The following is a 23537-nucleotide window of genomic DNA, read 5'->3' on the forward strand; positions in this document are numbered from 1 at the left end:
CGAAGTGGACATAATAATGTGAAAGTCACTATTCACTTTAAGACAATTAATTGAGGTACAATTCTGAATTCCTAGCATAACATTTCCTTTAGGAATATTTTTATTATTGAACGGGCAGGACGTCTGAAGTTATGAAGCTTTATAGCTTTCCGGTTTGAAGGTCAGGATAGATGTTATACAATAGAGATTACGACCCTAAGCTTGAAAGTGGGCAGTGTTCACGTTATCTATAGATATTAGTGACTACTAATACTGGCTGGGCCGTCAGTCAGTTCGTTTGCTATCTACAGTAATAATAACAGTATTTATTCACTTCAATATATTTGATAAATTTATCAATACTACGTACCAAATCTAGTGGAGGATTATTTTTTAAACTATTTATTTTTAAAACATGCTTAAATGGGTGGACGAGATCACAGCCTACCTGATGTTAAGTGGTTACTGGAGCCCATAGACATCTACAACGTAAATGCGCCACCTACCTTGAGATATAAGTTCTAAGGTCTAGTTACAATGACTACCCCATCCTTAAAACCGAAACGCATTACTGCTTCACGGCAAAAATAGGCGGGGTGGTGGCACCTACCCGTGCGGACTCACAAGAGGTCCTACCACCAGTAAAAGTCCAGTCCCTGATGCAACATCGTTAATACACACACACATTCATTTGCACAGTTTATTTATTCGTCTTATGAAGAATTGCAGAAAATTTGCAACGTAACAAGAAACATGCAATACAGAGGCGGCTTATATCAAAAGAATTCCTGTACATTAGTCGTAGTTTACCCGATTCTAACGGCTAACCGCACTAGACGCTCAGTCATGCGAATACTTCACATTATGTACATACAATGTACATACGATGTGAATGCCTGAATATTCGTATCTGCACGTGGAATATTTCGCAACGCTGTGTTGTAAAATGCGCTTCTTTCTCGAAATATCTACGATGAGGTGTACTTTAAGTCAATTAAATTCGTATTGTCAAGTTTAGTTGAGGGAATGTAGGAAAAAGATAATTACTTTTAAAACAGTTTAATAATTTTTACAGAATATATAATAGTTTAAGCAGTTTTATAAGTTTTAAATGATATACATTAAATAATCAATTGTAAAATAATGATAAGAATTTTAGTAAAATATCAATTATGAATATCTAATTAACAAAAAGTATACTTATTGATTCTAATCGGTACATTGAACTTGTACAAAATTTCTAATCATATGAACGTACCTCGCTAAGACCGTATGCGAAGAGAAATATGATTTTCGCTTTCACTTCAACAAAAATTAACAACACAGTCGAGATATTGGCCGTAAATATCATAAAACACTTTTTCCTATCCGAACAGATTATTCGAATGCATAATCGAATGTAAAATTTACATAATTTGAAATGGTAGCTGGTCTTCGATAATATTTTATAATAGGCGTAATAGTTCGGTTATACCGATTACGGTATATTATTCGAAACGATTTATCGATTTTCGAAAACAGTTAGTTACTAACGAAATAGCTAATGTGAGTGATCGGTTGCGGCGAGCGATAAACAGTGAAAAAGTGCATTTCACACGCCTGATTTTCAACAAATAATTAAAGTAACAAAATTAGAGTAAGATTTTACTGGGGTATCTTTGAAGATAAATAAGGATTTTTCATATCGTTCGTACTAATCATAAAAATTCAAGAGAACTAGTGGTCGCGCAGTAGTCGAAATTCGACTATAATTAATTGGAACTGTAAGTTTGTACACTATTGTGATTGTATTTTATACTTCTATAATCACAAATTTCGCCAAGACTACACTATAGAAAAATATTAATAAAGACAAACAATATTTAATCTATTCTCAATTTGACCACAGACGTCAAGAATAAAAGTTTGACAATAAATAGTGTGCATGCGTGTGTGCGTCAAACACATGGTATGTAGTGTGTGTAATGTTTTCTTTATTGATTTAATGTATTTTTTAGGCATAATTAAAAAAAAAAAATTAACATTCCGCACTCCTTCTTTATATTCTCTATAAGTGTGGGATATTTCATACTCCTCCGTCCGCGCAATTTTCGTAAAAAGGGATACAAAGTTTTTCCTTCACGTATTAATTAAAGAGAATGAAATAAACGAGAAAGTAAAATGTAAAACTTCGAAGTTCAAATATTCAAACATGACTAAACAATACAATGTCCGACTCTATTCGTTCTATTGGAGATTTCAAAAAAGCCGTTCTGCGGAAAATATTCGACTTGTTTATGCAAAATGAGTTATATAACATTCCAATAGGGTACCATTTAACGGAGTAACACAAACTACGTAAGTATATTAAACTTGTATTCAGTGAAAGTTCAAATTAGGGAATATTTTGGATAACTGTTACGTTACATCACAAGTCGAATAGCTGTTTTTAAACAATACTTAAATCAGTTTTATTTAGTGACTAGCTAGCCTTCGGTCCGCGGCTTCTCCTGCGCGGAGCTGGCATTAAGTGCAACTTAAGCTCTTTCCGAGGGGTTATAATATTTCCTATCTGTATTTCGTCAATAGTCACTGGTTTAATTGTGAAAATGTAACCGAAAATGGATAGAGCTACTTTCGTATTGTTTGGTATAAATCTTTTAAAATTAATAATTTTTGTTCAACTTCTGATGTTAATGAAACAAATAATATATTCTGTTCCTAATTAATATCTATGTACATGTGAATTACCAGAGATATCCGTAGAGCATTCACGGAGACGTGCGCGCACAAACAAACAAGTCAGACAGAAAATAGGTAATTTTAAAAACCGTTGTCTTACTCTTCTGAGTTACCTTTCTACTTTTACTAGAGGTCCCGCAGTAGTCGAAATTCGACTATAATTAATTGGAATTGTAAGTTTGTACACTATTATGATTGTATTTTATACTTCAATAATCACAAATTGCGCCAAGGCTACACTATAAAAAAATATTAATACAGACAAACAATATTTAATCTATTCTCAATTTGACCACAGACGTCAAGAACAAAAGTTGACAATAAATAGTATGCATGCGTGTGTGCGTCAAATACCTGGTATGTAGTGTGTGTAATGTTTTCTTTATTGACTTAATATACCTTTTATGCATTATTTAAAAAAAATATTAGCATTGTGCACTTCTGCTCTATATTCTCTGTAAGTGTGGAAAATTTCATACTCCTCCGTCCGCGCAATTTTCCTAAAAAGGGATACAAAGTTTTTGCTTCACGTATTAATATATAGATTACTTTTCTTTAATATATAGATACACTGTACTATTGTTTAATATTATTAATTAATTGATAATAAATAATAAGCATTGAACCGAAGATATTTGTCAACAAAATTTAAATCCAACTTACGACTTTTTTAAAGGTAATGCTTACTTAAATGTAAGTTCTGAATAAACATAAAGGAATAACAGTGTAGAGTATAAATCACCAGTTCATTAAAATATTTTTTACCTTTCGTAGTTACAATCTCTATAGGTAGAATCTGTTTTGTAGATATATCTTTTATTTTATTTCAACGCAACCTAAGCTAAGCTATCATTCACAGCATTTATATATTATTATGTTAGTGGAACTGTGTTTTCGTTATTTCCTGCTGCCGTCACCTTCTGGGTTGATTTACAAAAATTGTTAAATAAGTTCAAATAAATAAAATTAACATTATTTTAATAATTAAAATAAATGTCGAAATTAATCTCAATTTCATGTTCGCAACAAGCATTTTCTACCTTTTTTTTAATTGCTTTTGCAAACTAATTTAAAATCAACAACAATTATTACAAGACACTATAAATACTGTTTTGTACAGATGCCATATAAAAGAGTTCACAGAGTACTAACTATGATGAGTTGTAGATGCGTTGAAACAGTGTAAGCGGCAAATAAACCCAGATCCATTCGGCTATAATATTATGGCGGCTGTTCGCTTCACGCTATATAGAAAATATTGCGAGAGAGAAACGTCACTAAATAGTTATTTTCTCTTACGTGTTTCAAAATTTGAACATAATTTAAATTCAATTATTTTTTCTTAGTTTTTCTTAAATTTTCTCTGTGTAATGAGTTGTTAATAAACACTGAGTAAGTAAACGGGTTTTTTTTTGTATATAGGCAACGGGTTTACGTTCTATTAAGAATTATACGGTTAACAAAGCCCATAGATATCGTAACAAGAATGCTCATGACTTTCTGGCGGGAACGAGAGGCGCGAACTCCCGTGATTCGTTTTATTTTGTTAATTTAGTGTTTCTACACTGTGGCAAAGCATGAGTGTTATTAAAAACTTGCTGACCCGGCAGACTTCGTAGTGCCTCAATCGAGAAATAAAATACCTAAATTTTTGTATAAAATAAACTTAAAACAAACAAAAGGAATCCGTCCGACGGGAGACACATCAAAGCAAAAACAAAATTGTTATTTTTATTTCATTCCGAGCATTTTCATATTTATTTAAACCTTTTAAACCTTCTCTGGACTTCCACAAATAATTTAAGACCAAAATTAGCTAAATCGGTCCAGCCGTTCTCTAGTTTTAGCGAGACTAACGAACAGCAATTCATTTTTATATAATATAGATATAGACTTAGTGCTATACTTTTTCATTAATTAAATATCGATATTAAATCGAGCATGTATGTTTGCGTTAGCTTATCTGATGCGATCGCATCAAAGCTTGTGTGGTCGTGCATAACGGCCGGTGCACCGCTAGCCCACAACCCTGCCGTGTCAACAACAGTTACATTTACCCTACTTTGAATCATTTATAACATGAACTGTTCCAATTGACATCCAAACCTTTGCGTGTCAAGCATCAATCATGATAACAGTCGGTGTACCGTTCAATTAAAACGATGAGATCACTTTTTGAATTTAATCTTTTTCCTAACATTAAGGCTTTGGTGCTGAGAAAATCTTGTTGTTTTTTATTTGTTTCGGGAAATCATTAATATCAGCCACTCTGATATTAAATCGGTTAAAAGACTATTAAGTCTTTTTTGATTAGACGAAATACATTCTATGTTTTATTTTCTAAGCGATATTTAATTTAACATCATTATTTTCTGTTTTGTGGGTGTAAAATGAATTGCTTTACATTAAACTATCTTTTAAAAGAAAGTTGTGTTGTATGACACATTGTAAGTGTTGCCCATAAGGCGAAGGCTCTTTACAGTTGTGTGGTAACGCAGTTTCTTCTAATTCAAGTCATCTCTGTTACGGACGTACGTTTTGGTAGGCAGCGGCTTGGCTCTGCCCCTGGCATTGCTGACGTCCATGAGCGACGGTGACCATTTACCATCAGGTGGGCCGTATACTCGTCTGCCTACAAGGGTAATAAAAAAAAAAATCCGTGGTCTAATGGGTAAAGGGGTTCGATATTTTCATCGAGTGATGCCAATTTACCACCTGCTTCGAAGCAATGGTAATAAAAATATATATTTAGTTAATATATGTTTATTTTATCAATGCGTTTCCAAATATCTTTTTTGCCACGTACCATCCGGCTTTGGAATGAGCTCCCCTCCACGGTGTTTCCCTGAACGCTATGACATGTTCTTCTTCAAACGAGGCTTGTAGAGAGTATTAAACGGTAGGCAGCGTCTTGGTCTCTGCTGACGTCCACGAGAGACGGAACCACTCACCATTAGGTGGGCCGTATGCTCGTCTGCTTATAACGGTAATAAAAAAAATAACGTTTAAGTTTTTGGCGATTTTTCTCAATGGTAAAACCACATTCCCGATCGGTGGTTAAGTACAACAACATAAAAGCGCTGGTATACCTTATCTATATATTAATATGTGAAGCAAAAACTTTGTACCCCTTTTTACGAAAATTGCGCGGATCGAAGAGTATGAAATTTCCCATACCTATAGAGAAGGAGTGCAGAATGCTAATATATTTTTTAATTATTCCTAAAAAAATACATTAAATCAATAAAAAAAAACATTACACACACTACCATGTATTTGACGCACACACGCATGCATACTATTCGTTTATTGTCAAACTTTTGTTATTGCTATTAAGTCTATACTCATATTGAGAGTAGATTAATATTGTTTGTCTATAATGTAGTCTTGGCGAAATCTGTGATTATAAGCGTGAAGTAAATTATTTTATTATTAGACTATTATTAGACTATTATTAGTCTTTGACAATAGAACCATGATAATAATAATCAAACTTATAATTTCAATTAATTATAGTTGAATTTCGACTACCGCGGGACCACTAGTTTGAAGAAAAGGCTATTTGGTTTTGTGTTTTCGCTTGTTAATGCCTCAAATATATTGTGTATAATCTATGGTTAATGCCGCCGTTGGAAAGCTGTCATTGGCTCTGCGTAAGTCAGTATTTACGCTGTCAGTCGCAAGCTATTAAACTGCTACAGTACATTTTTATATTCAACATAATAAAACATGAATTGAAATTTCATCGATTCAAAATAAAATATTGTCCCTGAACGATTTTATTGAACAAAAATTATTAATTTTAAAAGATTTTTATAACTTACTTTTTTACTGTGCTCTATCCATTTTCACGGTTACATTTTCACAATTAAACCAGTGAATATTGACGAAATGCAGATAGGAAATATTATAAGCCCTGGGAAAGAGTTTAACATTGGGTAATGTCATGCTGGAGCTTGGCGTTCGTAACATAGCGAAATTTTCATAAGACTTTAAATTATTATTATTAATACATTATAAAGTCCTATAAATGAATCTCATAAATTACATCGAACAGTAAGTTCCACGTTCAATTAACCCGTTATATTGAAATGCAGAGTGATGATGAAATTATGCATGTGGGGGAAAATTATTTAATTTTTTGTATTCTCGTAACTCAGACGTGACGATAACGGTTCCTGTCACTCCACTTTCCTGTAATTTATATACGCAATAAAACTGATCTTAAATTAACGACTATATGATATCATTTCTGAATTGGCAACACAGACACAAACAACATTCAATTTACAACGACAATGCTAATGAAACATCTGTCGAATATTTCAAAAAACCTATTCGCAAATCATATTTCGTCTCTCTGAAATTGCATAGCAATCAATAGCATAGATCAATAGAATCAATAGCATAGAATCATTAATTTTTTCGATTCGGATATTCTTATAACTCTATTTTAGTTCAATCCGCAGAGGTGATGGAAGCATCATGAAATTATTTCTCAAGATATTTTTTAAACGACTAATTAATTCAAAACTTACAAAACCAAGGAAAAGAAGCCACAGAATGAAGACACCTTTGATAATATTATTACTAATCATACTAGTTTCGATCGTGGCCTTGACGATTGTATAAACGAAATATTATATGATCTATTTTGAAACAAGACAAGGATATTAAAAATATTGGCTTCATTTTAAGTAAGCTGTTACCTCTTTTAATTGCCGAAATGACCTTTGAGTACAAAAATAAATATTAATAACACATTTTAGGGTAATTATGTATTTCTCTTCTATAGAGGGTGAAAAAAGCCGTTTCAGAAGCTGCGCATTGGAGTCCGTTCTATTTCGATACAACTTAACTTATATTAATATTCTTTCTTATTGTTCTCTAAGGATCGACGAAGATCTACCTGATATTCAAGGTTATCGTAGCCTATAAGCATAACGTTTTTGTGACGTTATTCATGGTGTGTTCCTAAAATTGAAAGGGAATAAGCTGTTACCTTTTCATATAGTCTAGGACCCGAAACTCCTACGGCGTATTCACGTCGAGGTGGTAAGTTATATATGTGGGACAGCCAAGATTGAAGCTGCCACCTACCGAATGCCCGAGCATCCGATGCCGAATCCGACAAATGTAGGGGCTGTTACCGTGCCCAATATTGCAGCACAACCCAAAGTGGTGCCGGTTTTGTTTCGGAATACCCCGTTGGATCAGAACTAGCCTGGCGGCGGGTCGAAACGCAATACATGTCCGAATGGTCCCTTATTGTTCTTGATGTCAACATTGTATCGCGCTAGAGTGATCATAGATAGCGAGCATTTAGCTCACTTTAGACCAGGAGCTCCCAAACTTATTTTGTCTATTGCCCACTCTGAGAATAAATTATTTTTTAGCACCCTCCCCTTTTTTCACCTACTTAAAATCCACTATAGCGAGAGCTCAGTCGGTGTCTAAGAGTCCTCCTAGATGAAGTTACAAATCGCCTCCTACAACGCCCCCATTTTTATTCTGGGTCTCTACCGCCCTTTAGGCCTGCAGCGCCCACAAGGGGGCGATATCGCCCACTTTGGGAAACGCTGCTTTAGACCGTCGCACATGAAAAAAGCGATTAAATCAACAATTCAGAAAGAACACTTTTCTCGCACACAAATCGTTTCGTAAACGTTCGCGCTTTGACGATGACGTGTGAAAATTTCATCGGTGGCCGACAAGAATGTTGCGTGACTATATCACAACTGTACCGAAACAAGACAAGTTCAATTGGAAGATCAATCATTTTGTATATAATTGGGTGGATATGTGTAATGAGTAGAGCGATAATTAGCATTCGATCTTTCGATACAACAACCCTTCTCTTAGCTTTACAACTTATTAGATTCAATCTTTGGTCGGATAATTCGTTGATATATTTATTGATATAAACAGACCTGTTTAATTGAGATCTGGGAAATTCCAGTGTTTGAAATAGTAATTGCTGAATTTTATGTAGCACATTGCTGTTATGATTACTGCCACCCCATTTTCGAACATAAGGTCCAAGTCTCAAGAGCTCTCTGCATCTTCCCTCCTTTGTAATCGGAAAGTATGGCTGAAGAAGTCTGTTCGGTAGTTAGAAACAGCTCGAATTGTGGTACTTACCTGAGCGCTCTCTCTCCTAGTTCGCCCCACCATCAGTAACTATGCAAATTTATAAATGAAGCAGGATTTTTATAGCTACATAGGTTAATTTATAGGTTATTAGGTTAGGACCAACTTACATAGGTTATTAACTTTTTAATTTTTTTCGTTACCAAAAATAAATCGATTTTGTACTCATTTAATGTGGTCGGAGACGTTTTTAATTTTATCAATAGTCTATTATTGTATTGATTTAATTTTATCTTCAGTTGAATGACTGATGCTTATTTTTAAGAAAACGTTTTTTTTTTTAAATCAGTGTGTTTTCCTTCATTTTGCGACAAGTTGAATTTTAGTATTAATTTTTGCTTAAAATTTAATGAAATCTTGAACAGAATTCTTACTTTAATAACAACTGAAAATAAATAGAGCTAGACGAGTGTTTGATGTGGGCAACTTTAATATAATTTACGTGTTTTATCAACTTTACGTCGCACTGTTTATTCACTTTCACCAGCATGACAGACAGCTTCTGCGGCACTTTACATTGAGAAGATCTCAAATTGGGCATTCGGTAGAAATATGATCGTTTTCCTTCCATCTATTATAATTTCAAAATATTTTGTTTCTAAGTAACTAGAAATGACTTTTTGGAATGGGTCAGAAATTAAAGTCGTAATTCATCTGTACCGTTAATGTATAAAATGTACTATCTTACTATTACTGACTCTATGTACCTATTTAATAGGCATAGTATGATAACGACCTTAGTCTGAAATATGTTGCATGCGAAATATCATTGGACATTCTTATAGAAACCAGAGTCTAAACTTCGATCCAAACTAGAATTAAGCAACTCTTTTATTACATTCTATGCCCATTTTAAAAATATATTTTTTTTGTATTGTTTAATCATTTCATTTATTCATTACTCACGCATGCAGAGGCGTACTATAAAATATTGGAATAGTTTATTGTTTAAATTTGTAGCTTGTAGTAAGTATTGGTGTTGTATGTAATAATTATGTGTAAGAATAAGATTTTTAAAATAAAAAAAACGAACTTTCACCGCCATTGTGGCCAAATTATGTTGACTATAAAATTATTAGAGATGGCACTACTACATGCACCGTTCCATTCGTGTCATGTTCACTTCGATAGTACACGATCATCATTAAGAAATCATCTATTATATGCAAATACATCCGTTTTGCCACCTCAATACATAATCACACTGACATTCGAATTTTCAAATCTGTTTTTTCTGTCTCCGATATTGTCCTTGAGTTGTGGTTTAGGCTTGTAGATACGCTATTTGTACCTTTCATTGGCATTCATTTATGTTAATATATTTTTTAGATGAGTGGACTATCGTCTCAACTGCTTTTAATGGTTATCGTTGCCTATATAGGTATATAGCACAACGGAATGCCGTCCTCAGGTCCTTGAGGCATGAAGAATTCTCAATTGAGTGGTATGACAGCCGTCTCCCCTTTTTAAATTAGAATGCACATTTGTTTCAGAATGATTGTAGCTACATACGCGAGCCAAATTTAGAAATTTTCGGGAATTTATGTGCAGACATTACATTTTTTTTATTGCCCTTGTAGGCAGACGAGCATACGGCCCACCTGATGGTGAGTGGTTACCGTCGCCCATGGACTTCAGCAATGCCAGGGACGCGCCAAGCCACTGCCTACCGCTTAATATATGTGCATATTTTACTAAATAGATTCCGTTTTTTTGTGGCGGGGTCCGAAACCCCTACTCCGTGCTCCCGTCGAGGTTACGCACGGCGTATTTTACTGGTGGTTGGACCTTGTGTGAGTGCGCACGGGTCGGTACCACCACCCCGCCTACTTCTGCCGTGAAGCAATAATGCGTTTCGGTTTGAAGGATGGGGCAGCCGTTGTAACTATACTTGAGACCTTAGAGCTTATATCTCAAGGTGGGTGGCGCATTTACGTTGTAGATGTCTATGGGCTCCAGTAACCACTTAACACCAGGTGGGCTGTGGGCTCGTCCACACATCTAAGCAATAAAAAAAAAATCCTAAACAAACTAATCAGAAACGGAATCTACAAGTTTCCTTTGACTATGGCTATAAACTTGATGGTAAACCCAAGGATGCCACAGTCACGGGCTTTTAAGCTATTGAATACCTGCCACCGAGACATTACCTACCCGTGCGGACTCACAAGAGGTCCTACTACCAGTAATTACGCAAATTATAATTTTGCGGGTTTGATTTTTATTGCACGATGTTATTTCTTCACCGTGGAAGTCAATCGTGAACATTTGTTAAGTACGTATTTCATTAGAAAAATTGGTACCCGCCTGCGAGATTCGAACACCGGTGCATGGCTCGATACGAATGCACCGGACGTCTTATCCTTTAGTCCACGACGGCTTGACTTTAGGATTAGTGTTACAAGTTCACAGCCAGTCAAAGGAAACTCGTAGATTGGGTTTGTGATTAGTTATTTAGGCTTAGTTAGTCAAAAATCTTTAAGTGATATCTAGGTTAAAGTAAGAGTTTGTGAAAAGAAAAAAAATATTATAAATAAAGCAAACAATATAAAATACACGATCCGACAGAATTTCAAAGCTTAATTTGATTAAAAATTAAATACAAATATAATCAGAATAATAAATGAGATACAAAATGTCATTTAAAAAAAAATGAGACTAATATACAACAAAACAACATTTTTTCAAATATTTCCATAGGTACCTCTGAACCCGGTACCATTCACGTTATTATAATTTGAAGGTTATACATTTGAATTAATAAAAGATCGATTATAAATTATACAGATCATTTTGAACTTCCACTAATTAACTGACGACACAAATCTTGGTTTATAGATGGCGATGTTTCATTTAAAATTTATGCTCACAGCCCAAGGTTACGATACAAAAAAATTATGGGATAAGAATCTAATAGAATTCAAGAGAACATGGAGCTGTATTGTGTAGCCAAAGCAACGGTGAACTAGATCGTACTGTGAGGCACAGAATTGACGCAGGATGGATGAAATGGCGGCAGGTCACGGGCACCACGTGTGACTCACACATTTCTCTTCCCCTAAAAGGGAAGAATAAGGCCAGCCGTTTTGCATGGATCAGCTTGTTGAACGACTAAAGTGGCGGATGAAAGGCGATTGCATGCAGCAGAAATGCGAATGTTAGAATAGAATACGTTAGGATAGAATACGGAATGAATATGTTAGGGGAAGTCTGAAAGTGGCACCTGTGACAGAGCAGCTGAGAAGTGTGCGTTTGGGATGGTATGGACGTGTGATGAGACGAAATGAAAATGAGGTTGGTAAGTGAGTCTTAACTATGAATGTGGAAGGATATAGAGGAAGAGGTAGATCTAAGAAGAAATGGATGGATTGCGTAAAAGACGATAAGGGTAAGAGGGGAGTGAGCGAAGAAATTGTATATGATAGAAGAGTATGGAAGTAGAAAACATGCTGCACCGACCCCAGGTGATTGGGAGAAGGGCAGGTGAATGATGATGGAGTTGTATTGTGAATTGTTATTAAATAATACACAACCAGTGTTGTATACCGTTGGTCTTTGCACAAATCACGCAGGCCGGTACAATTATTCAATTACACAATTAGAACGTGCTCATGAACGACTTTAACGATTAATACAAATTTATAAAATATTGTTTATAAATTAATAGTATTGTAAATCAACACGGCTAAGTACCAACATCGTATTTTTTCCGCGAATCATTTACACGTTCCGGTTTGGTATCGACCTCGCCTTTCACAGTGGCAGAGCACTCACTTTATTATGTCTATGGGAAACTTAACACCAGATGGGCTGCGTATTCGTTCACCCACAACCTGTAGTTACAAAAAAGTAGCAAATAGCCAAGTAATTTCTTTTGATGGATATCCAATTTTCTTTGGTTGTATAGTCATGGATTTAAAGGCCTAAGCTGTTGGTTTTTTTTACCATCAGTCGTCTGTGATCCTGAGAGCTGTGAAGTGTCGGTAATAAGCCCGCAATTGAACATTTTAATAAAAACTAAAAACGTCACTAAGAACAGAAACGAATATATGTATATATGTGTGGCGGGTAGCCATCATACAACGCAAGATAATTGACAGATGCCTGAATCTCGCTTACGACATTTTCAAGATAAAAGCGCATATATACAAGTTCCGAACAACAACATTCGGACCGTCGGTCTACCGAGCAAATATCACCCGCTCGGTGGAAGATCTTCCCTTTGTCGTTTAAGCTTCCCCAAATATGTATAATTGGACAAACAAAATACAACCAGCGATGAAGTTATTCGATATTATTACAGAAAATAATCTCATAGATATGCTTTTACCTTATTTTATTATTAAGATTTCATTAAAATTATTAGCAACGCTACTGAAATACGACTAGATTTCATGCACTGTTAAGAAATTTGACTATCCGACAATCTAGAGATACGCTAGTTTATCGATTCGTAAAATGCAAATTTATTATCCGTATTAAGAAAGAAGTCATCGCATCCTTGACATATAAGACTGATTTATCAGTCGAAAATATCTCAGATTTACCTTGATATTAAAATACTATTAACAAACCAACGGTTTTAATGTGCGACGCAAATTCTTATATTACTCCGTTGAATACTGAATGGAAATAGAAATAAATCTTTTTTTTTTAACAATCTTATTTGCTTGTTGAATATATATTATATTACGTATTTTTCTGCCTTGGGTACTTTACAACGTTTTCCGGCTCTGGTTCTAGGTCTGAGAACAACGTTAGAACCCGGATTTAGATGGGATTGCTAAACAGATTTTTCAAAATATTTGGAAGACGTGCAATTCATAAATACAAAACTTGGAGTATTCGTTAACTTTACTAACCGGTTCTGTCTCGGTTTTAAGGGTAGGAGAGTCGTAATAAAACGCTTTTGAGATTTTGACCTCATCTGTTTTGATGGGTGGCGACAATCACGTTGTGATGTCTATTTGGTTCAATTTTTAACGCTAGATGGGCCGTGAACTCCTCCACCCATCTAGTGAAAATAAAAAAAATGCTTTTTAACTTTTACTTTACAATAAAGTGCATCTTCTACATATATAACTCTGGTAATAATTAACCTATACTGGAAATACGACATTAAAATGACTTTAATAGTTGTTTTTGTAATTTCGGTTTGAAGGGTGGGGCAGCCGTTGTGACCATACTGAGACCTCAGAACTATATCTCAAGGTGTGTGGCGCATTTACGTTGTAGATGTCTATGGGCTCCAGTAACCACTTAACACCAGGTGGGCTGTGAGCTCGTCCACACGTCTAAGCAATAAAAAAAAAACATGCCATTACATTCACTATTCATTAGAGATGTATTTTCAATACCGATCTTAAATCGACATAGCTTTTTGAATTGAATTTCTAATGTTCTGGAATGTTTATGAGGTGGGATTGTAAATAGCATAAGGCCATAGAAAACGCGTGTGCATTTTCGTCATAAGTTTTTTTTTCTTTTCCAAACGGCGACCCTAAAACAAACATTTTTCATACCAGTCAGACGTTTAATGTGTAGGGACACAGGTTGTTATATGTAAACAAAATTGTGCGTAGGTCATAAAATGCGGCTGCGCCCGCAAGCTCCGTTGCTTTTTACTTTTTAAGTTCAGTCGCGAATAAACGCTCGGATTAACCATTTGTGTTATTTAATTGTTATAATTATCTCACTTCCGATAACGCCCTGAACCATTAATCACCACCACCAATGTAACCGCCAAAAGTGTATTGGCAAAGAGTAATACTATTATTTCAGGGTTCCAATCCTACAGTCCGTACATATATTATGTTTTTTAAGAACAACTTCTACGTTTTGTCCTTCTATCACCGGTATGGAGATACAAGGATGCGAACTCGGCTTTATAATTAATAATAATAATAACAACCGGGGACAAGGCACACACAGTCATCTGGTCGCAAACTAGGATTCTCTGTACTATTGTACAGAGACAGACTGTATACTCTATACAAAGACTGATATAGTTACCTATATTTGTTTAAGTATATACTAATATAAATGTACACGTCATTTCGGATACTGCCGATCCGCTAACGGTGCTTTTAGGTTCCTCAAGCACCGGTCATCGTTCTCGTCGAACTCGTCGCTTGCGACGAAGGACTGGGCGAGTAAATTAACCGACAGACACAGCCCACAGAGTTTCTCGCCGGATCTTCTCAGTGGGTCGCGTTACCGATCCGGTGGTAGATGCTGCGAAGCACGGCTCTTGCTAGGGTTCGTGTTAGCAACATCGTCAGGTTTGAGCCCCGCGAGCTCACCTACTAGTTACGGTTAGGCTGATATGATCTCTCTAGACCATCAGCTTAGGTAGAAAGAAAAAAAAAGCCTAGACAAAGAGCAAACAAGCTCGTGTTCATTACATGAATGTTTTCGAGGCGAGAATTTAACATACGACTCCCGGTCTAGCAACTAGGGTCGCTAGCTGCTGCAGTCAATTAATCTTAATATTTGTCAATTATTCGTCTGCTTCTCTTTCTATCCATGTTCTCTGTTGAATTAGCATTTATATTTTTGTGCTTATCGGTCCTACTACCTATTCAATGAGTATGTGTTTCCCCTTGTTTGGAATATAAGGGCAACAGCATTAGTACTCAGTGGAATGTAACTTTAAATCGATAAAAAAAGGATTATAATTTACGAGTAGGACACATAAAAACACGAGAAATAGTTACCTAAAATTAAACCAAAATGGCGTTCTTTTTTTGTGGCTATGCGCTTTGAGGGACAGGATACACAGCAGTGGACGTCTGCAGATTGATATTGCGTTATTTGTACTAATATCTTGACTTAATTTTTGACGGAGATTTTTACAATTACTGTTTAAAATATATAGGTGTTTTTAGATATTTACGAAATATAGCAGATGCTTCTACCTGACAGAGGCTATAATCTGTCCCGTGATTATTTATAGTTTTATGGACTATATTAAGTATATATACGGTGCTATTGCCAATAATACTAGCGAAAATTAAATATTTTCATTTTAATAAGTATTTTTCGCGATTAATTAATTTATGTGAATTCAATCTTTCGCTTTCGTTTTTATATCATCATTTGCATTATCAAGCAACACTGATGCATATTATGTTACACGCTAAGAAACGTTGGTCCAATTCTATCAATTTTGTTATATTTGGGTTGACAGATTGACAGACTACCTACTACTCACACTACTCTGCACAGGTCCGTGCTGTAATTGAAGCTATATTTTCCACGAAGCGATTCCGTTTTTTTTTATCTTGAAAGGTAGGATAGCTGTCGTACATGCTAGATAGAGAATTGGACCTCATTTATTAAGCCGGGCAGCGTTCACGTCACGTGTGTTCCGCTGATCATTTTACACCAGGTATAAATAAACATAAAAATACAGCGCTGTGTTAACAAAGAATACACGGCATAGTCATATTGCTTGACTGGGATAAACAGGGCGTTTATCTTATAAATCAACTAAATCTGGTCTCATGTTTTTTCACATATAGCGTTATGTTTTTGTAATTTTTTTAATTACTACATATAAACCGATTGCTTTAATTATATATTTGTTGTTCCAGGTTTTTCGGACATCAAGTGAACGCGTAGTAAAATGGTAAAAAGTATTGGGCCCAGGGCCCGACAACAATCGGAGAAGTAAGTTCAAATTATAAATTTCATTTAACGAATCGTAATATCATAGACTTAAATGTATTGTACATTATAAACGGCTCATTCAAAACACTTATGAATCACGAATACTTAAACTAATCAAACTATTCCAACGAATATCAATTATTTTTATGTTTTATTGATAATGTTACTGTAGCAATTGCGATTAATATAAAATTGTTCATCAAAGCATTAATGCGTGTTCGTTTGTAATAAAATAAAGTGTTTTGAGCTTCTAAATATTATGTTATTGTTGTAGTGAAATCTTTACTGCGCAATAATTGTTTTAATGGTTTTTACAAGCCTCGAGAATTCGTCGATAGTCGTGGTAGGCTGTATTGTAAGCCCGCACGGATATGTACTATTACCATTTATTCTGCTCCGATAATATTTTGCAAGGGGGTGGAGGGTGGAGGTTATGGTGTCTTTGTTTTAAAAATAAAAATATTAACGTAATTTTAATAACTAAAACAAATGCAAGCAGCAAATCGAAGTATCAATTAAATTCATCTCTTTTTATCCTGTTGATAAGGGTCAGATCACGATCAGATCAGATATTAGAGCTAAATTATAAAATCAAAAATGCAAAATCTTCAAATTATTTTTGGAAGACTTGAAGTTGGTTATAATAATAAAAAATAATTATAAATATTTATTTATTAAAGTAACCAGGACTCATTATGTTAGTACAGCTCTTGAAACTATCTTCGTGTGATATACGTACATTTAAAATTATGTTCAAAAACTCCGTTACGTACAAACAAACATACTTACATGTCAAGCTAATAAACGCGCATAAAAAAAAGGTACAAATACATCTAACTACTTTCCAATTTCATCGATCTAGTATCATTATTAGTCTTCGAGTAAAATATCTGTGGCATCTGTAAATATGAGTTTCATTTTGTAAGATTTGGGTACAGTGTGCTTAGTGCGAGTTTTTAACGCTCTCGATAGCGTAAAAGTTAACCCAATTTTGTATGCAGTTGGCACAATGCCTCTAATGGTACTAACCCATGCATCAGCCCGCTGAGTTTCTCGCCGGATCTTCTCAGTGGGTCGCGATTCCGATACGGTAGTAGATTCATTCGCGAAGCAATTGCTCTTGAGTTGTTAGGTCTCCTTCGGAGGCGCTCGGACAGTTGTTAGCAAATCCCACCCCTCCTGGCTGAGCCTTTGCTCGCCCACATGTCCTGGTGAAACTGGAAAGGCCTCCGGGCCACCAGTAATCTATCAATCATAAAAATAAAAATAAAAGCCTCTAATGGCAAACGTAGGCAAGCGATTCCATTCCATACAAATATGAGCTAACTTTTACGCTATCGAGAACGTCAAAAAACTCGCACTAAGCACACTGAAAAGAGCCTAGCGAACGTTTGAGGTATCAGCTACTTGTTTTATAGGTATGTTTCATAATAATTTATCGTCACTACATTGTGAACTAAATTGATACCTGTTTAACCTGTACATTATATGTACCGTAATTTATATGATGTTTTGTATTTATTTAAATCACGACTTTTACTCGTTTCTATGTTTTCTGGAAACTTTTAAAAAAGGTTTTGTTTATAACGTATTTAGAGAGGTCATTTCAGGGTCACAGATTAAACTCAGTTGTATCTTTTATCAAAGTTGCTTTAAGGAAGAATCTTTCATGTACTTGATGTGTAAGTAAGTGTAAATTAAATATATTGTAACTATTAATGAATAGCCGATACTCCAAGCCTAAATATTTTTTGATCTATTTGTATTTTTCTTATATTCCGTTTCTTTAATTCAGCAAATAAGTTAATCGGTCTGGCTGTTTCGAGATTCCCTTTGTTTTAATGGATCTATAATAAAAAACACTAACCTTTAAAAAACGTTTGAAATTTAGAAAACTGGACATTTTATGTGACTAGTGAAATACGACCACCATATGACTAGCGTTAATTTATGAGAAGCTTTAAATTTAATAGTAATTAAAATTACTCGCGCGCCGACTTTTGTTATTATTATGTTACTTTTGTTATTGGAACGAAGTTCCTTACAGCAGGCTTGGAGGGGATAGGGATTTTGCTGCGCGACCGAACTGAAAAAAATGTGATAGTAAAACCGTAAGAAAAAATCCGTGGAAAAAAGTGCGTGGAATAAAACCGTTAAATGAGACGTGCGCAGGCGCGACAGTCGTATACACAAGCGAGTAGTGTATAATACCTTTCTCTTTCTCCTTCTTTCTTTTCGTTCTCTCATCCCTCTCTCTCTATCTTGTAATTATGTATTTTTATTTCTATGTAATTTTATGTTGTCAAACAAAAATAAAGAGACATATTTTGTTATTTTAATTGATAATTTAAATTACGATTTTTTTTATTTTACGTAATTTATTATTTCCTAAAATACTGAATTTCCTAAATACTTTCCTGTACTTAAATAAAAACTAATCAGCAAAATTTAAGAGAAAAATCAAGAAGACCTACATAAAATTGAGCACGATTTTTTTTTTGCAAATTGTGTCGATTCTACATTAGCTTCGTTCCTACCTGGTGTCCCACGACACCACATTTCTTTTTTTTCTTCTTCCTTCTATGTATTTGCTAACAACTTGTATAAAGTTTCAACTCAATCGTAAAAAAAAAACACGAGCGCGTCGATCCACAAACAGACATTCACAAACACAATAACATGTATTTTTATGTATTATATATTCCCACAAGTACGGCCGATTGAATTAAAAAGCATTTTTTGTTCGTAAAAGTGCAGTCGAGCGCACAAGTAAATAAGCACACATAGGTGCTCCAGATTACGGCATAATGCATCGAAGTATTTAGTTTATGAAATTGAATTTCGTCGATACTTTCCTCATTCTTTTATCGTTAACTGGAATTTGCAAAAGGTTCTAAATACTAGACAAATAAAATACATAAGCACTTACTATTACTTATAAAATACGTAATGAATCTAAATAAATTTGGGTTTGCTTGTAAATATATTAAATCTCTATAATACGGGTTTTTCATTTCAAAATAAATCTTTGTAATATAAATAGGTTAAAGTTGACAAATGTAATTGAAAAGTATTTTAGTGTACTGGTATCTTACTGGTGGTAGAACCTCTTGTGAGTCCGCACGGGTAGGTACCACCACCCCGCCTATTTCTGTCGTGAAGTTGGGCGTTTCGGTTTGAAGGGCGGAGCAGCCGTTGTTTTTTTTTATGGCCTTTGTAGGCAGACGAGCATAAGGCCCATCTGATGGTAAGTGGTCACCGTCGCTCATGGACGTCAGCAATGCCAGGGGCAGAGCCAAGCCGCTGCCTACCATAAAGTACTCTCCGCAAGCCTCGTTTGTAGAAGGACATGTCATAGCGCTCGGAAAACACCGTGGAGGGGAGTTCATTCCAAAGCCGTTGTAACAATACTGAGACCTTAGAACTTATATCTCAAGGTGGGTGGCGCATTTACGTTGTAGATGTCTATGGGTACCGGTAACCACTTAACACCAGGTGGGCTGTGAGCTCGTCCACCTATCTAAGCAATAAAAAAAACTAAATTAAACAATTTTATGAAGATGCAAAATAAAAATTTAATTAAACCGTTAATGGTTCACATTTAATTTTTTGTATTTACAGATGGTAACGTGCGACAATCAAAGCGCGTCGCCGGGCGGGTTCCACTTGAGCGCGCGCGAAGATGAGCCCAGACGTTCACGGGCGCCGAGCGTTTCTTCCATATCGCTCTACAAGCAGAAGATCGATGCGCTATTCGACGACAGCCGGTCTGTTACCAGCCTACCGCAATATGGCGCAGGCTTCGCACTCGATTTAGAAAGACGAGAGAGTAAGGTGTGTGTGTGTAGTCCCATTTACTTTCATGAAGATGTTATAGGTGTAATAAAATTAACGTTTCTTTGCAGGCAAGTTCAACGCACGAACGTAAGGCTACGATATACGAAGATGAAGATGGCTATTGTCAGAGTGATAAAATCAGTAATACCGTTCAAGATCGTATAGAGAGGATGTTCGCGGATATGGCGGGAGAATCTAGGCAATCGATAGATACTATAGGCATTCATGTCTTTAGTGTTCATTACCTCGGTTCAACGCCTCTAGAAAGTAAAGTTACAAGTCTCTCTGGTCTTCAAACGCCCCTCAAAGACTTGTATTTTGCATACAAAAGAAATACGCGCCACAAAACTGGATTGACAGGAAAATTAGAGATTTCCAAAAGTGGTCTTAAGGTAAGATATAAAGGAGAAAAAGGCGACTTGGAGCAATTAAATCCATTTCCGACTATAGCAGTTTGGTCGGCAGTAAAATTCGTGGTGCAACCTTCTGAAAACAAGAGCAATGAACTCTGCTACGCATTCCTGCCTTTGATAACAGATCCTGATAACATTGATCGACAAGCATTATTTAAAACATTAGAGCCTCCAGACAATAAATATTTCCTCTCCCACAACGAAAACTCGCATTCACCACTTTTCGCTGTCGTGATGAGGAAGATCGGAGTTGCCAAACAATTGGAGTGTCATGGTTTTGTATGTCAAACGACCGAAGATGCTATAGTTATAGCAGCTACGTTATACAAATCTTTAATGTCACACATGAGTCGACAAGGACACTCTGATCGAAAGAAGCTGAAGAACAAAAACGGCGTCAGCTGTTTGAGTGTCGGAAGTAGTCGTTCACCACATGAAATAGTTATTCCAGTGAGACCGCCTAGAAAGAAAAGAAGCACGTCATCCATGAGTGGTGATAGTGATAGAGCTGATGGGTTTTCAGCCAGTGAGTCCTATCACGAAAAACAACCATTGGAAAGAACAAAAAAGATCTCTACTGAAAGTCTTCCTAACTTTGCCCCACCAATGTCAATACCTCCCACCGAATACAGAAAAATTACTGTTGAAGAAGTGAAAGCCAAATTAGACTCCATAAAAAATAATGATACTAGCGGTAGTGACACGCATGACTCCAGGAAATCAACCAGAAAGAGTTGTTCTAATCCAGTCATTAGTAAATTACAAAATGTTGCAAATACCCAAAGCGGAAGTGAATCATCTGCGCGAACTAAAGTTTCTGAGAAGATTGAACTTTTTAGGGAGTTAGAACGCCGAAAAAATATTCAAAGACCACCATCTCTCCCGCCACCAATTCCTGTGAAACCTACAGAAGCGCCACCAGACCCCCCTAAGGAGCCACTGCGGAGGAGTCAGAGCGGGAGGAAGTCTCTCAACGAGTCCGGTGATATACTCACTAAAGTAGCCATCCCTCGTTCGGGCAGCTTTCTTAACGCTGGCGGCCTAACGAGGTACAAGTCGATTGGACAACGGTATGTGCACGAACCGTTTCATAATTGCAAGTCAATAAATCTAGCTCATTTCTTGGAAACTCAATTGCACGCTTGATAAGCATCATTTCCTTTTATAACTTGCTGCTGATGTTTCATTTGAGGATGACAGCTTACGACGACATACTTTTTCAATTATCTTGCAACTGTTAAGTGTTTCGACACATTGACTAATATGCTTAGGAATTTCGTCTCATCCATTTCTATACTCCAACAATACTCGTATGTCCATTTTCTCCTTTGTTATTTGCGTATTAAGCGACACTCATTTCGTTTTCAGAAACAACGGTAAGAAAGGCGGAGGTTCACCGCTGGGATTCAGCGAACTTTTCAATGAATTCAAGGTTCAAGAGAATTTACATTCGATGGATGAGATCCTTAGTGCTATTATCGACGCGGAAGGAATGTCTTTCAATGACCTGAAACCGATCTATAAAGAGTTTCTGTTGAAGCTTGCAGTAACACTAACGAAAGACGAAATATTTCAGCACAGCAAAGCCATAATGAAGAAGCAAAAGAAGAAAGTATTAAGACGGAACAGTATTTTTCAGAACAAGAGACGTAAAATTTTTAAAGGTGCGAGCGGTCTCCGGATGGTGTTTCGGTTGCCGTTCGGGAAAGATGTGAAAAAAGCAGATCCGCAAGCCCCACTTACATCGTTAGAATTCCAAAACCCTGCCCAACCCAAGGAGCCCATATCAGAAAGTTCAGTGTCAACGTCGAGCTATGACATCAGACAGTTTCGACCTAAAGAGCCGATGCTACCGCCCCCAAAACGACAAGTCAGCAGACCGAGGAATTCGAAACGTGCAGACAAAATAGTTCACGTATCGAAACGAAACGGCAAAGTGTTCAGGCCCGGAGAAAGAACTTCTTCAGAAGAATCTGACTTTCTTACCTTAAGTAATCGACTTGGCTGTCAAAACCGAAACAGCTCAAGCGGATACGTGTCTTGTTCTGAATGCGAATCAGAGAGCTGTGTTGATAGATGCTATTGTTCAATGAAGGATGATTGCAAATCTAAATGTTACTGTTCTGCCGTTGAAATTAAAAAGGAAGCAGCTAAATCCAGAGCCTTGAACAAGATTCAGGGCTGTAAAGATTGCACAAAGTAAGTTATTTATAGTATTAATTAACTTTGGTTTTGGTCTTTGTATATCTTTAGATCGGCAGATCATTTAGACACACTATTTTTATGGGTTCTTATTAAGATTTTCACACTTCATGAGTTTTCGATATTTCGCCATTCAAAGCGCCAAGTTCACGGGTAGACTATACTGTGCTCGTATGGGTATTGTATTGTAGATAGTCAGCATTTCCGATCCGGCGGTAGATTCTGCGAAGCACTGCTCTTGCTAGAGCCAATTTTAGCAAACTTTCGCCAATATTAGCAATTGGTAGTCTATACTGTGCTCGTATGGGTATTGTATTGTAGATAGTCAGCGTTTCCGATCCGGCGGTAGATTCTGCGAAGCACTGCTCTTGCTAGAGCCAATTTTAGTAAACTTTCGCCAATATTAGCAATTGGTAGACTATACTGTGCTCGTATGGGTATTGTATTGTAGATAGTCAGCGTTTCCGATCCGGCGGTAGATATTGCGAAGCACTGCTCTTGCTAGAGCCAATATTAGCAAACTTTCGACAATATTAGCAATTGGTAGACTATACTGTGCTCGTA

The 23537-nt window shown here is 36.0% G+C and overlaps 1 protein-coding gene across 1 annotated transcript in view; it reads left to right on the forward strand.

Annotated features, from left to right (window-relative positions):
* Positions 1-23537, forward strand: part of LOC114246757 (uncharacterized) — a 51234-nt gene that overhangs the window by 15910 nt on the left and 11787 nt on the right. The window contains exons 2-5 of the mRNA XM_028179437.2: positions 16446-16521; positions 20143-20355; positions 20427-21841; positions 22140-22970. Coding sequence (XP_028035238.2) covers positions 20143-20355; positions 20427-21841; positions 22140-22970 — 2459 coding nt within the window. The 5' untranslated portion in view covers positions 16446-16521. The remainder of the gene's footprint in view (positions 1-16445; positions 16522-20142; positions 20356-20426; positions 21842-22139; positions 22971-23537) is intronic.

The sequence above is a fragment of the Bombyx mandarina genome, chromosome 16 (assembly GCF_030267445.1).
Source record: "Bombyx mandarina strain Sakado chromosome 16, ASM3026744v2".
In the NCBI taxonomy this organism is placed as follows: Eukaryota; Metazoa; Arthropoda; class Insecta; order Lepidoptera; family Bombycidae; genus Bombyx; species Bombyx mandarina.